At 39.4% G+C, this 15,619-nt stretch overlaps 1 protein-coding gene across 13 annotated transcripts in view; it reads right to left on the bottom strand.

Moving 5' to 3' along the window:
• Window positions 1–277: 277 nt before the first annotated feature.
• TENM2 (teneurin transmembrane protein 2) overlaps window positions 278–15,619 on the bottom strand; it is an 806,981-nt gene continuing 791,639 nt past the window's right edge. For all 13 annotated transcript variants that reach the window (XM_077823698.1, XM_077823694.1, XM_077823697.1 and 10 more), the window contains 4 exons: window positions 10,393–10,689; window positions 6,990–8,604; window positions 3,471–3,601; window positions 278–1,039 (listed from right to left, as the gene is read on the bottom strand). In XM_077823698.1, the coding sequence (XP_077679824.1) occupies window positions 278–1,039; window positions 3,471–3,601; window positions 6,990–8,604; window positions 10,393–10,689 (2,805 nt within the window). The remainder of the gene's footprint in view (window positions 1,040–3,470; window positions 3,602–6,989; window positions 8,605–10,392; window positions 10,690–15,619) is intronic.

The following is a 15,619-nucleotide window of genomic DNA, read 5'->3' as shown; positions in this document are numbered from 1 at the left end:
TTTTTTTCTTTAGACCCAGAACAAGTGGGTAATATTTTAGGGGTACTTTTTAATTTGTATGGTTAAAGTTATCAGTCTGGCTTTAGTCCACTTCAGGATGTGGTTTTTAATCACTTGAACAGTAGCATTTAACTCAAAAAATGTGAGCTTTCTTGCCACTCGCTATCCCAAAGTAGCTCAGCCTAGTGCCCCCAGTTAGGTCTTCATCTCCTTAGGAGAGGAGATAACAGTTGTGACTACTGATTCATCCAGCAGAGGATGACAGCAGGTTAATTTGTTACCTCTTTCCCATTTCGTTCTGTCTTAAAAACTGGATGTTGCTGCTACTGTCTGCTAGCTCTGAGTACTGCTCCACTGGAAGTACATAGTATCCCTCGTAACCTTGAACCCTTCCTGTGCTCAAAAGCTGCTGCTTCTCTCCATCAGTCCATAAGCGGCTGCCCTCTTTGCCATCCCGTGCCTTCTGCTGCTCTTTGGCCCATGCTGATCCCAAGGCTCGCTGTCGAGCTTGGTCTAACACTCGTGCCTTTTCTTCATCCAGTGTGTCGGGGGTCAGTCCGTACCGTATGTTAAGTAGCAGGGTAGAATACTGGAATTCAATATTCGTAAACCTTCGAGTCCTTCCATTGATAAGGAGGGTTGGTTGGGAAACTGTAACGTTCACTCCGCTGTCCAATACCTTCCGCCCACTGGTCATTGCCAGGGTGACAAGGTCACTGTCAGATGAGCCAATCTTGACAAAGTAATGGGTATCCTTTCCTTCAATGCTGTAGTGCATCTTTTCCAGGTAGTATGCATTGTTAAGCACAGAGGCAATTTTTCTGCTGTCTTCTGTGGCTATGCTGGAAATGCCAGTTGTTACGTGGCCTTCCTTCACAGCAAACATGATCCCTTTCCCAATAATGGGAGTAGTTGTTGCAAACCAGTGCCCAGCTTTCTCTCTAATATTGGCATGTAATCTTTTAGAGATGACCTGTCCCTCAAGGGCCATGAATGCTTGATTGTGTCTTTCTGTTGTCTGTTGAACTCCAGTAATTAGCTGCAAAAACAAACAAATAAGGTATAGACAGCCTGAAAATGCTGACCTCAGAGTCCTATTTTATACCTTATTCAAAAGAACAAGGAGAAATGGTGCTGTAAAAAACTATAAGCTATAGAAGGTACCACTCAAACTGTTGTTGCTGGTCTATACACTGTACAGTGAACCAACTAAAGAGAGCAATACATATACATATTGCAGTTACCTAAACCAACATAAAGGACTCAATTTTCAAAATACCGTAGAATTGACTGTCAGATAAAAATACTTTCTGTGCATTTGTCTTTTCAGATACACTATTTGTATAGTATATATATTCAGATTTATCTATCTTGGTTATCTACAGCATGCCCATCACAAGAGTATTCAGGAGTCAATCAGCTAAAACTTTTAAAGAGGGTCTGTAGAACCAATGGAACCAATTTATTAACAGATTATGTGTAATTTCTGAACATTCTGACCTAGAAGATATAAGAGTAAAAATGTGCCATGTGCCTTAGGAACCTAAGTCACTTTTCAAAATGTGACTTAAAAGTCTTGTAGACTTTCAGTGAGACATAGGCACCTAAGAACTTAGGGTATATCTACACATTTTATTACACAGATTATTAATGATCTGGAGGATGGGATGAATTGCACCCTCAGCAAACTGATAGATGACACTAAACTATGGGGAGAGGTAGATACGCTGGAGGGTAGGGATAGGGTCCAGAGTGACCCAGACAAATTGGAGGATGGGGCCAAAAGAAATCTCATGAGGTTCAACAAGGATAAGTGCAGAGTCCTGCACTTAGGAAGGAAGAATCCCATGCACTGCTACAGGTTGGGGACCGACTGGCTAAGCAGCAGTTCTGCAGAAAAGGACCTGGGGATTACAGTGGATAATGTGGATATGAGTCAGCAGTGTGCACTTGTTGCCAAGAAGGTCAATGACATATTGGGCTGTATTAGTAGGAGCATTGCCAGCAGATCGAGGGAAGTGATTATTCCCCTCTATTCGGCACTGGTGAGGCCACATCTGGAGTATTGCATCCAGTTTTGGTCCCCCCACTACAGAAGGGATGTGGACAAATTGGGAGAGAGTCCAGCTGAGGGCAATGAAAATGATTAGGGGGCCGGGGCACAGGACTTACGAGGAGAGGCTGAGGGAACTGGGGTTATTTAGTCTGCAGAAGAGAAGGGGGGGGGGCGGATTTGATAGCAGCCTTCAACAACCTGAAGGGGAGTTCCAAAGAGGATGGAGCTAGGCTGTTCTCAGTGGTGGCAGTTGACAGAATAAGAAGCAATGGTCTCAAGTTGCAGTGGGGGAGGTCTAGGTTGGATATTAGGAAACACTATTTCACTAGGAGGGTGGTGAAGCACTGGAATGGGTTACCTAGGGAAGTGGTGGAATCTCCACCCTTAGAAGTTTTTAAGGCCCAGCTTCACAAAGCCCTGGCTGGGATGATTTAGTTGGTGTTGGTCCCGCTGTGATTAGGGGGTTGGACTAGATGACCTCCTGAGGTCTCTTCCAACACTAATATTCTATGATTCCATGATACACTAGAATGCTACAGTAGCACAGCTGTGGGTTCTTCTATCACTGTAGTAAACCCACCTCTCAAGAGAGACATTATGTCTGTCGATGGAAGAATTTAATTGCCCTAGGGGTGGATTAGTTTGGTTTAACTAAGTCTCTCAGGGGGGTGAATTATTCACTTCCCTGAGCAATGTAAGTTTTAGGTGTAGGTCAGGCCAAAAATTAATTACTTTTGAAAATAGAACTTGGGCTCCTAATTCACTTATATGCTTTTAAAATTTTATTCTAAGACTAGTTACATTACTATAAATGTGGATAACTCCACTGACTTCTGAGACTAGAAATTGGCCCAGTATTTGGGTAAGTAATTTCAAGTGTGTGTGTGTAAGCATATGCCTTTCCTAATCAGGCAAAGAAGTAAACATCAGTTTACTTTTAGTTGCAACACCAAAATTTACAACCCAAGCTTGCCAAAAATTAAGCCCCCAAACAAACAAAAAATATGTATTTTTCCCTATAAAATATTGAGTAAAACTGTTCTTTAATAGTACGATAATTATAAACCATATTTTTATTAACATAAATAAAAGGCATAAGGATTATAATGATAAAGATAGAACAGATGGTAAGTTATACATTGAGATTTCCATTTGCTATTGTTAATCGAGTAACAACTCAAGGGAATATATACGAAGAACTAACGATGCTGCTATTATGGTAATAATCTAGGTTGGTAAGAAAGATGGCATGTTCAGTACTCCAAAAGCTGACTATATTGAATTTCATATCACTATGAAACAAATATTGTGCACTCTATTTATTGTAGACCCTATGTCTATAGTCCTAAAATGATACCCAAATACAATATAAGACCAACAAAATCTCTTTAAAACACCAAGAACTTCAGCATACCTGTCCATTTTCACAGGCTTGACTCTCTGACAACTCATATGGAGGTGGCACAAAGTACATTTTTGCTCTAGGGAAACCAGGAATAATGTTGCTGAGCTGAAATCCAAACATCACCAACCAGCTCTTCACATCTAAAAATCAAAAGTAAAATACATGAATGAGAAATGAAGGTGAGTAATGTGTATCTCAGGGAATCTATGGCCTCAACTCTTGATTTCAACTAGAGTTTGGCCTCCGAATTTCTAACCTGTTATTGCTTGGAAGCTCTCACAATTGTACTCTTCCAGAGTGAACTGATGCAAGAATGACTATTTTAAATACATTATAAATAGCCACCAGTGACATATAGATGTAAGGATAGTTAAGCACTGAAACAGGTTACCTAGAGAGGTTGTGGAATCTCTGTCAAGGGAAGTTTTTAAGAACAGGTTAGACAAACTTCTGTCAGGGATGGTCTAGGTATATTTAATCCTGTCTCAGTGGATGGATTAGATGACATCTTGAGGTTCCTTCCAGCCCTCTATTTCTGATTCCATATCAGCTCTCTGGTTACTGTTTCCATCTTGTCATATGGAACTGACATCCAATATATGAGTGATCTAAACATTTCCTACAGTTCACCATAGTTACCCATAGCTCTGTCATCTCTTGATTGGATTACTACAATGGGGCTACACTCTGTGTGATACTGGATTAATGCTTGTGAGAACACTTGGAAACTTCCTCTGGCACAAAACGTGGTTCCCCTCTTAGGCCCTACTCTGGCAAAGATTTAAGCAGGTGAGTAGCTCCATTCAAGTCAAGTTCATAAAGTAAAACACATGCACAACTCTTTGCAGGATCAAGGCCTTACATAGTGATGTTTCACAGGGAGCATTCCTCCTCTGCTCCAATGTCAGTTTTTGTGAAGTCCAAGGTATTGGTTTTTCCCAAAAAAGCTCTATCTGGTTTGGATCCTGACTACCAGATGGTTCTGTTCTATTCTATATAGGTTCCTGTCCTGCACTCGTCACGGTAGAATCTGAACATCTTCCAGCAGTGCATTAAGCAACATGTCTAAAGTGGTTGAAAGAATTTTTCCAAAAGTATTCAAAATACTCAGTTTGCAAGTTTTGAAAAGGTATGCCTTTTGGATTATTCAAAAAAAAATCTGTGAACATTTTTATTGAAAATGTTTCTAATTTTTCCCTCCCTTACTCCTTTCTCTCGGAAAATGGGGAGGGTGCGGGAGAATGAAAACTTTTTGCTCTGGGGTTTCATTGAAAAAAATTCAAAAATTTGTTTTTAATTGTTTGAAAAATTTTGACCAGCTCTCCTGCCTGATTTAGAGACTTCCTCTCTCCATGTGCTATCATGACTGCAGAAATCAACTGACGTGCTGGAACGACAATAATAAACCCCAGATTTAAAGGAGACGGGACTGATGTCAGCGAGCGTCAGACTCACTCCCTAGCCTGCACTTCATTGCCAGAGCTTGCATCTGTTGACATCCAGACCATGTTACAAGCTTGTTTTCCTAGTCTCCTTTAGGGGTGGGGTGGAATGAGCCATTACAAATCTAATTTTAGTGGGTGGAGAAGTTTTGAATGTGTAGCTTAAATTTTTTTCCCCTCTAAATACTGAAACAAATAACGTAGTACAAAATTTCAGATTCTGTCCTGGTTACATTAAAGAAATGTGTACAGATCTTCCATTGCATTATACATTTTCCCTTCAGCTATATATAGCATAGGACCATTACTCCTTTTTCTCACGGTTTCAGTTTGTTATCAGATGGAATAACGTTACCTCCCAAACAATTTACTTTAGCTGTCCTCATTTGGCAATAAAGAGGAGGTTCTCTCTCATTCTAGTAGTTCATTATTTTCTATTTCTAATGTTCTTCACAGGATGTTGTTACCCAGCTGGAGAAATTCTTTTCCGCAGCAAAAAACTTTCAGCAAATCAGTATCAGGTGTTAACTGTAAATATGTCTAGAGGGCTGTGTATGACGGTTGTATGTATTTCTCACTTATGAAAATTAACTCCATATATAACAACTTCTTGTCCAAGAACAGTCTTTTAGCCCAGGGAATCCTATAATAGCAGCACGTATCTGCATTAGCAATAAACCATTTTTTGGTGGAATTAAAAGTTCATAGTGTACAAGTAATTAGTATATCTTTTCTGAATTTCTTCTGTGGATGCATGAATGAAAATGAATATAACATCTTCTGAGTGCAATGAAATCTCTTAAAGTGAGACAGGACCCACTGGATTTGGGGGCTTCTGAAATTAATCACTAGAGGCCAAAGTGTGCAGTTATTAACTGAGCTAAACCCTGACGGACATTGATAGTTTTGTTCAATTAAGGATCACAGAATTAGACCCCAAGAATTCAAGATACTTTGATCACTGATAAATTCTTTCCCAGTATCAAGAGCAAATACTAGTGTCTTCAGAATGCAAAACGACTGAAGGGCAACCTGAGAAATTATGCACACACAATGTAGTCACAGTCACAAAGAACTAACAGTCATAATATAACTTTTCTTGAAGTGCTGCCAGTAAAATTGTGGTAGCTCTGTTTTTTGTTTTTTAAATTGTACTGCGGTTTTTAATTACGACATGCTGCAGACTCAGTTCTCAGAGAGTTTCTCCTGAATACATCTTAATTACCTTTCTTTTAAAAAAATGGTTTGCAGCTAGTTCAAGTACTATGTGATCCTACTAAGTGGCAAATTAGTAGTAATTGAGAGGAAGTTAGATGTGTCACCCAAACCCAGTACATGCAATCTAAACTGATTTATTGTCTCCACATCCTAACACTACAGATGTTCCTCCGTCTTCCAAGAGGAAACAATGTTTAAAACATTAAGGTTCTTTTCTTAAAGCAAGAGCTAAAAATAGGTTGGCGTTTAAAGGCAGAATTGGGAAAGTAAATAAATGTTTAATCAGTGCCACTCTTGGTAGTAATTCATGTTGTGCCCATGGACAAAGTCAGCAGGTAATTCTGAGGACACTATTGAAGGAATAGGGCACTAGACCGGAGATCAGGAGACCTGAGTCCTAATTCCTGACCCTGTCACTGACCTGCTGGGTGACTTGGGGCACTCAGTTTCATCTGTCTTCATCTTCCCCCTTTGCAAAGTGGGGATAATGGTACCATCCGTTGCACAGCACTTTGAAATCCACGTGAAAAATGCTACATAAAAACTAAATATTATTATTTATTATTAGTTGAAAATGATTCCCCTTTATTTAATAACCACGTGTGTCTCTCTTTCATAGGTTCTTAATCTGGGGGTCACAACTAAGAGTGACTATGACTATGTCAAGACTATGTTGTCCTTTTCATACTCCGAATGGGAAGATGGTCCTAGCTTGATGGGAGAAGGGTTCTGCAGGTGGATGAGGAGACAGCGGAAGGAAAGTCCTGGAATGGAGAAGTTTGATCTATTTCTTTTTCCAACACAAAATTCTAAACTTTAGAAATTTGCACTAAAACCTTTTAGAAAACAACTGCTAATGAGTTCTTACCTGTTACGTAATTCTTTAAATCAAGTTCATTGCTGAGAGGGTTGTTGCTCTTGAACATGTATAAGTTGAATGGAGCAGGCTCCTTACCAATATTTTTCCATATTGTGTAATCAGGCGATGTCCAACGCCCAGCTAGAACATCATAGTCTCTCTGAGTAAAATGAACCAGCTTGGTCAGAGGATCATACAGCCCTCCATGAAATCCAATGACCAATTGAAAGTCAGGGTTGGAATCATAATATATCTCTCCATATGCAGTGTACTGAAGCTGCTTGATCATGAGGCCATTAATACTGAATACTGCCAGTGGTGTACCTGTGTTATCGGAGGCAACATAGTATTCTTCTCCACTGCTGCTTTCCATTGCAAACAGATGGCCTTGTAGATCATAGTATAGAGAAGTAATTTCTGAATTGGAATGATTGTAAACATGTGTCATTCTCGTTGGGTTGTGAAGGTCAGCGTAAAAGTACTGCAGATGGTGTCCCAAGTTAGTCTTACAAGAAGCCCTTCGCCCTAACCCATCATAACGGTACTGAATACTCCATCCACTTGCTTTGTTGTAAGCTCTTGTTAAGAGACCTTTTGAGTTGTACTCAAATATATCTGAGCCTCGTTGACATAGGAACCCATCATCATCAATTCTGTACTGCATGTCACCCAGACGTGTAATCCTGTCTCTTAGATCATAGCGTAGCGGCATCAACCGTACGCTATTCCCTGGATTCAAGAGATGAAGATTCCCATTCAGATCATAACTATAACGCCAGGTTGGTCTGTCATTTACTGCCACACTTTGGAGCTGCCCATCTCCATCATAATCATAGGTATATTTGGTTGTGTTGGCATAAGGTCCAAGCTTCAGTTCTCTCTTTGTTACTCTTCCCATGCTGTCATACTGGACTGTCATCCAATACATGAGTGATCGGAACATTTCATACTGAACTTCTTTAATACGCCCATGGGTATCAAAGTGTTTACTCAGTGTCATCACCGCTGTAGTAATTATTTGATTTATATCATAATAAATTACTCCAAATTTGCCAAAATGCTCTACTTTGCCAGAGATCTCATCATAACGATAAAGATCAACAGGAAGAGGAGTCTCACTTATTATAGGCTTGATGCTAGCAATCCGAAAGCTATTATCATGATAGGTGTAATCAAACCTTGCATTGACCATGCCTTCTTCAGAAAATCTGTAGATTTGTTTGTCAACCAGTGGACCAATTTTACGGTACCGGATTGTGCAAGAAAAGCCGCCACTCTGTAAGTTAACCATTTTCAGAACTCCAGTAGTTTCATCATATCCAAAAGTAACTGCAGTGCTATCATAAACAATTTCAGACAGCTTGGATAGTTTCCCGTACTTGTAGAAGACTTGTCGACCAGTTCCTAAAAAAGATGTTTTCAAAATCCTCCCATCATCACTGTAATCAAAAATCACTGAAGCATTGCTTTCAGGAGGGTTATAAATATTCCTAATGTAGCCAATAGATGTATGAGTGGACATGCTGTGCCGAGCAACACTAGGCATGGTGACAGCCTGGAGACGGTCTGTGGAATCGTACTCAAAGATGTACTGCCGTTGGCTCTGAAGCAGTAGTACCATGGACTATTACAAAAATAAAAAGACAAAAGATTATATATTTTTACTGTCTTTCCATTTCTTTCACTTTCTGAACTTATGGGGGAAAAAGGCAAATTTTTAAATCAAGAATTTATTGAATAGGTTTCAGTGTTACAATAATAAAAAATATAAATAAAATCCGAATACATCTAAGGCACAATGCTGCCCAACAATATGACTATATTGCCACCATCTGTGATAAGTAAATTTTCCTCTTTGAAAAAAAGATCAATCCTGAGAAGGAAATGGAAGGAACATTGTATCAACCTCTTCTACCCTCTTCCTTTACTGTTTTGGGGAAAGTGAGTTTAATGCCCTCATTTATATCTCCACTGGCAGTTGTAATTTACACTGAATACTGTAAAACATGTGTGAAGAAAGTTAGCAGAGAACTGTTCTAGCATACCTAAAACAATACACTGGGAGGGGGTTTAGGGAACATTAGATAAACTCTCAAGATCAAAGTGATTTAAATTAGGTTAAATAGAAATGAATTACCATATTTTCATTTAATAAATAATGATTAGAGATGAGATATCTGCAGCTACTGGGATGTTCTGTCAGGCTTAGTCATGCATTTTAAAATAGTAAAATTCATCCTGTTAGTTCATGCTATTATATGATGACCTATTCTATTTTATGGATATATCAGAAGAGCTGAACCATGAACAAAGTATTTCCTTTGATTAATTGAATAACTAAAAAATTCAGAGATCTGGCACAAAAGACTTTTTAACTGTGGGAACACTAAGAATCCTAGGTCATGTATATGTATGCAATAGCAGAGTCTCTGTCCTGAATGTACAAAAGACTTTAAGCACCTAAGTCCCTGTTTTAGGTGCCTAAGTCCCAGTTTGGGCAACATTACAATGTACAAAACTCCCACCTAATCTTGTAGGTGCATAAACACATTTGATCCCTAAGTTTTTGCAGTAAAACGAAAATAGAAGATTACGTTTCTGCCTTTTTACATGTGCACTGCTGCCTCCCTTCAGGCATCTGAGCACCTGTCTCCCACCAAAGCCCCAGAGCCATATTTAAACCAGGGGCAGACAGGCAGTTGTGTGGGGCCCAATCCAGTGGGTGCCCTCTGAGCACATCTCTCAGGCAAGTTGTGATGGAACAGCTGGGGCTGGTCGGGGGAGGAGGAAGAGATCCCTCATAACTTTTAGCCCAGTAGTGAGGGCATTCTAATGGGGGGCTCCATCAGTCTCTCCTGAAGCTGCTGCCCTCTGGAGAGACTTAGGGAGACCCACATCCGCCAGGTGGCTAGAGCACTCACCTGAGAGATAGCAAATCCCTTCTCCCCCTCAGGTGGATGGGGCACAAACAGGGGGTTTCCCACAGCCCAGGTGAGTCCCCTAACCACTGGGCTTGGTTTCTTCCCACCTCCAGCTTCTTGTATAAAGGCCTAATTCCAAACGGAGTTCCTGGCTGTGAATTGCTAACATAGACAGGTCCCTTCCTGCAGCCCAGACTTCGGTGCCTGTCTCCATAAGAGGGGCACATATTCCTCTGGTCGGCATCTCCCATTGGCTAGTTTAGGCTGAACTTCACACCTAGCTTCCTGGCTTTTGTGAGTCACGCTCTAATGTGCCTCTCTCTCTCCATTCACTGTATAGGTAGCCTAGGCACCTTACCCAGCCTTTGTGAATCCAGTGATTTCTAGATGCCTAAAAGTTAGGCGCTGTGATGCTCAGCGTCACAAAGCCTAACACCTTTTGTGCATGCAGCCCTCGTAACTATTGCTGTAGTTTAAATTAAGCCACGTACCTTTTCCAGGTACGTGTAACTCCACACTTTCCCATCAGCAAACATGCGGGATATGATTCGGCCTTGCTTATCTATATCTGTTCTTTCACTCATAGCACCGCGTTGAAGTCCAGCCAGTTGTCCATTGAAGAAATAAGAAACGTTGACAGCAGCAAGCCCACTGCTGGGTAGCCAAAGAAAAGGACGTCCTAGCTGATCATAAATTATTCTCAGTGTAAACTTCCGATGATCATCATATATTTTCTCTGTGCGGATGTTTCTGTCATAATCAATGGATAGTAAGTTCCTTCCATGGACCTATACAAATGGAAGAAGGCTATGTTCAGTGAATCGATAAATCCTAGCCCATGCTAACTGCTACAGTGAAAATACTAATAAATTGAAAGGACAATTACATTTCCCAGAATTTGCTTTAAAAAAATGCAGGTGTGTTTTGCTGAGACATTTTACAATACATCCTGGGCTAGCAGTAATCTCTGAGCAACAGCCCCTGGGCTTGTTATAAGCTGTTAACATTTAGTAGATACCCACAGAGTATGCTCAGAAGTAATTTTTCAACTGTATTTCTCAACATTTTTTTCATACCATGACCCCACAGTACACCAGGAAAGAGTTTTGAGGACTCCCCCTTCAATCTAGCCATATAAATAGGAGGGCTGCCATGACCACTGTTGGAGTCACAACCCCCAGGTTGAGAATCCATGCCTTGAACACTTTCTCCTTTTACTTCCCCCACTTTCAACAGAGAGGGTTTTCCTCAGAGGTGCCGGCACATATAATGTGTTTTGTTCAATCCTTTTTTGAGGCTTTGGGCTTTGATCCCACAAGGTGCTTGCTGAGCAAGCTGAACTCCCAGCATCTTGCAAGCTCAGGTCCCTAGTAAGCAATAAAAATCCCATAAATTTCTTTAAGCTGAGTAAATATATTTCACTTTCTCACTTTCTTTAGTAAGACTTTCAAAAAACAAACACAACACAGCATGAAAAGTTTCAGTCCCACAGGAAACATTTTTGGAAAGTTATGAACATACGAGAACAAGGGGTTGTAAGAATTGTATATGTAACCTCAACTATAGCGTTCACTACTGCAAATGCTATAAGAAAGATAAAGCAGTATACTCACTGGAGGCCAACCACAGAAAATCCAGGCCAGCACTGTAATCTAATAAAGCTTCTTAAGTAATTTAATTGTAAACGCACCATTAATAAAGTAGAAATCTTTAAATTAGATATCTTTTGACAGCAAGGACTACCTAAGAAGTATTCATCTGTTCCTGGGAATTTGTTCTTCATCTTATATTTTACAGTAGGTTTGATTAAGCAACATTTTCTCTTATCCAAATTTAAACTGCACATCAAACAATATGTAAATTAATCCTGAGCCTTCCTAGAGGACATAAAAGTTATTCTGAATTATTTTCACTGGCAGAGTAAGCCCAATTCCCATCCCAACCCACTCTGTAGGAATTCAGTTCTATAAAAAGCAATTTTAAAATTAATACAATTTTGTGTTCATAAGAATTTTTTTTTAATTATCGTACGTTTTTTTCAGTGTGATATTTTCCAGTTAATAAAATTCAGCTCTTTTAACACAGTTTTCATTTCTTTAGTAACTCTTAGAAATTGCTCTTCATGTGGGATTTCCCACAGAAGGTTTTGATATTGACAAATAGACTAGCTCTGATGTGAAGACAACAGTAGTAGTTAAGAAAAAAAATTAGGAAAGGAAATGCTCCATCTTATTCCTTATTCAAAGTTTTAGTAGAAAGGAAGTCTTGGAAGCAGAACTCAGCCATAGAGGGCAAAGTTTCAGAAGTGGCCACCATTTTTATGAGTGCAAAATCTGTGTACATATCAAATGTCCATGGAGACCCTGCACTTTAAGAGCTGCTGGGGAAAATAGAGGGTACCTGCTTGTTATATTAAAGACATCTGTCTGTAAAATTAAAGGAAAATTCTAGCATAGCTCCAAAATTTCAATTCTTTCCAAAGTAGCTAAATTATGAAAAAAACTTTCCTTGTGAATTCCTCAAATAAATTGGGCTAATAAATTCCTATTAGTCATATGCATCTGTGAGGATTAGAGGGAATTTTAGATTATTTTTGTATATAATTATCCTAATTACAGGGTTATTAAAAGTTTCCAAGATGTTCTTAAAGGTCTTTTCTCCTTCTAGACCTAAAATTACTAGATCATAAATTCTCTATTGCTATATGTTGCACTGTGGGTTTCCATCAGTAAGTGATGTTGCTATGCTCAAACATACAAGAGCAACAAAATCCCATCATCAACACTGAAATTTATGATCCTATAAAGCCAGTGGTGGGAGTTGCTGTTTGAACCTCCGGAAGTCCTCACCAAGCACCAAAACCCCATAACCAACTCTTGTTCCTCTGTTGTCTTTATGTGTAGGTGAAATGGTAATCGCCTGCCTTCTTGGATGTTTTTTGTGTGGAGGGAGTGAGGCGAAATCAATTGTTTGAAAATTCAGCTCTTTTAAGAGTTTTGCATCTTTATAAACAGCTTGACATTTTTGCCTCATCACAGCAGCTGTATCCTGCACCCTGCCTTTGCCAGTAAACTTGACTTTAAGGGCTCTGTTTTTGCTCAGAAGGAAGCCGAATCTACTTTACAAAGGTTACTAGGTTTTTGTCACAGTGAGTTGAAGTACCAGCTTTCTGAACAATTATACACCAGAATAGCTACACAAAAACATTATTCTGAGAATAAAGAAGCACCTGTTTGATAATTCAGTAACTTCGCTTTCATTTGTAAAATAAGTAACACCACAGAGTATAATTGTAATGTCATATTAATTATATAGAAACCCAAACAAAATGACTAACTCCCACTCCTTCGGGGAACGCTAACAACACTATATGACTATCATGACTGAAGATTATCTAGCAAGCTATTTTTCTTTTGTTCTGCTACCTACACACACATCTGCTGCTTCTTTTTGCTGTGGCTGTGTAAGTCACAATAGGGAAGAGCCCTTCTAGACGTTGGTTAATGGCTCTTCCAGCAAAATTCACTTGAGTGATATTACAGTGTATACAAAAACAAAACAAAAACAAACAAACCAGAAAGTGTAATCTCTCTCTCTGGGTTCTGTTTTAAATTGCCTGAACAACATTCAATACACTACTGAATGTACCAGTAAACAACAATACCTGACATAAATTGGTTAATATAAAAAACAGTATACACTTTCCTATATAGGCTTAATTATGGCTCTTTAGTCCTGACCCCTACTAAGGCAGAGGTTTCCCTACGAGCAGTGGAGCTTTATGCTGGCATAGGCAAGAGCAGGGATAATGCCTCCACAGCCACCGTGCTCACTGGGGCCCTTGTTAAACGTTTAGAGAAGGTGTAGCATGCTCTTGCCCTAGTTACAAGCTGGTGCTCGGGGGAGAACTACATCCTAGCCCTACCATGACGTTGCTCCTGCCATTAGCATTAATGGCCCCTTCTCTTTTCCACTCCGGGAGTGCAAATAGGAGAGTTAGGTTGACGTTAAGTGCTCAAAAATTCATAAATCATGTGAACACTGGGATAAACTACAGAGACAAAGCTCGTATCTCTAATGGTGCAATGTTATGCTCAACAACCATGACCCTGGTTGGGATAAACTACAGAATTACTAATACAGTATTTTGCTACCATAATGCTGATGTGATGAACTGTAAGTGGATAGTTGCATGTTGAGCAGCAGGAGTTTTCTGCCCAGAAGAATGTGGATGTGTCAGGTTGCGATGAGAATGCTGATAGCACACAACACACCAATGAAGTATGGATGTATGGTTTTGTATGGCACCCATCACATAGTGTCTGAGCACCAACAATCAGGGAATGACTGCATCTGACCTCTCAATTGAGAGTCCTCAAGAAAGAGGCTTTTAAATTTGAGGTTGAAACGTACCTGTGTCCCGTAAACAAAGCTGATGTTATCTCACTTCAATCATGGCTAATATTTACATGTGAAATTTCAGAGGGAGATTTAATATTGAAAATGGTATTTGCTTTAAGAAATTAATCACATACAAGGACAGACTCCTGGACTAATGCCTTTCACATGCACCTGGTTCTGTGTCTCTGTCTCAAATTTAGGCCTCAGCTGAGAGATGTGAGAGTGTAAATACCCATGGAAGCTATAACGCATTATCTCTTGTGCCCTCCCTTCATCTATCCCACACTGCTGCATCTCCTTGTCTCCCTTGCATCCCACCTGCTCCCTCACAATTTTCCAATACAGTTGCTTTTATTTCATTCACTAAACAGTTTACAAAGGTGAATTAAAATAAATGAAATGCAAATAAATTCTACGCTTTCTCCCTCATTTTCAAATTGCATTTTCAGTCCCCTCAACCTGCTATAATCTCATAGTAATTTCCATTTAAAAGAGCTAAATGGATATGTGATTATTGTTACAGGAACTAACACCAGACAATTAAATGTTGAGGTGTTGCTAGATAAAGCTGTGTTTTGGTTTGCATAAACATGATGGAAGAAAATCTAACTCTGGCAAGGATTCAGCTCTAAGATTTGTGCATTTAACTTCAGGTAATTACCACAAATACCTCTATTAAATTTTTAATATTTAGAGTAAGGATTATAGTCATTTTATTTTAGGGCCTCATTTATTTTTGTTTTGAAGACCTAGTCAAAATGCAGAGCTGATTTATCTTAGAAAAGGAGTGATTAATACTTATAATCAACTTCTACACTACAGCATATCAAAAATCAATTACACAGTCCTGAAATCCAGTCATTAAGGATTTAGCTGCTAATCTCATTCCAGTTTTTGTCTTTTAAAAAAATACAGGAGCATGCAACTCTGAAGATACAGACAGCATAAAGAAAACAGGGAGAACTACTGATAACTCAGTGCTGAGAATTTGCTAACCACTAAACACCAGGAGAATGTTAAAATGTGACATCTCCTGTCTTATTTCTCTCTGCAAATAACTAAGCAGTTGATTCACTGTATAATATCTAATAATAAGAACACTTTATGCAATTCCTTAAGGAACTAGGTGGAACAATCTTGGAACTGCTAACAATTATCTTCAAGAACTCAGGGAGGATGGGTGAGGTCCCAGAGGACTGGACAATGGCAAACATAGTACTTATCTTTAAAATGGGGAACAAAGAGGACCTGGAGAATTATATACCAGTCAGCCTAACTTTGATACCTCGAAAGATATTGGAACAAATTATTACACAA

The sequence above is a fragment of the Eretmochelys imbricata genome, chromosome 8 (genome assembly GCF_965152235.1).
Source record: "Eretmochelys imbricata isolate rEreImb1 chromosome 8, rEreImb1.hap1, whole genome shotgun sequence".
Classification (NCBI taxonomy): domain Eukaryota; kingdom Metazoa; phylum Chordata; order Testudines; family Cheloniidae; genus Eretmochelys; species Eretmochelys imbricata.
Note: the sequence above shows the minus strand (reverse complement) of the source record. Positions and strands in the feature narration are given on the sequence as shown.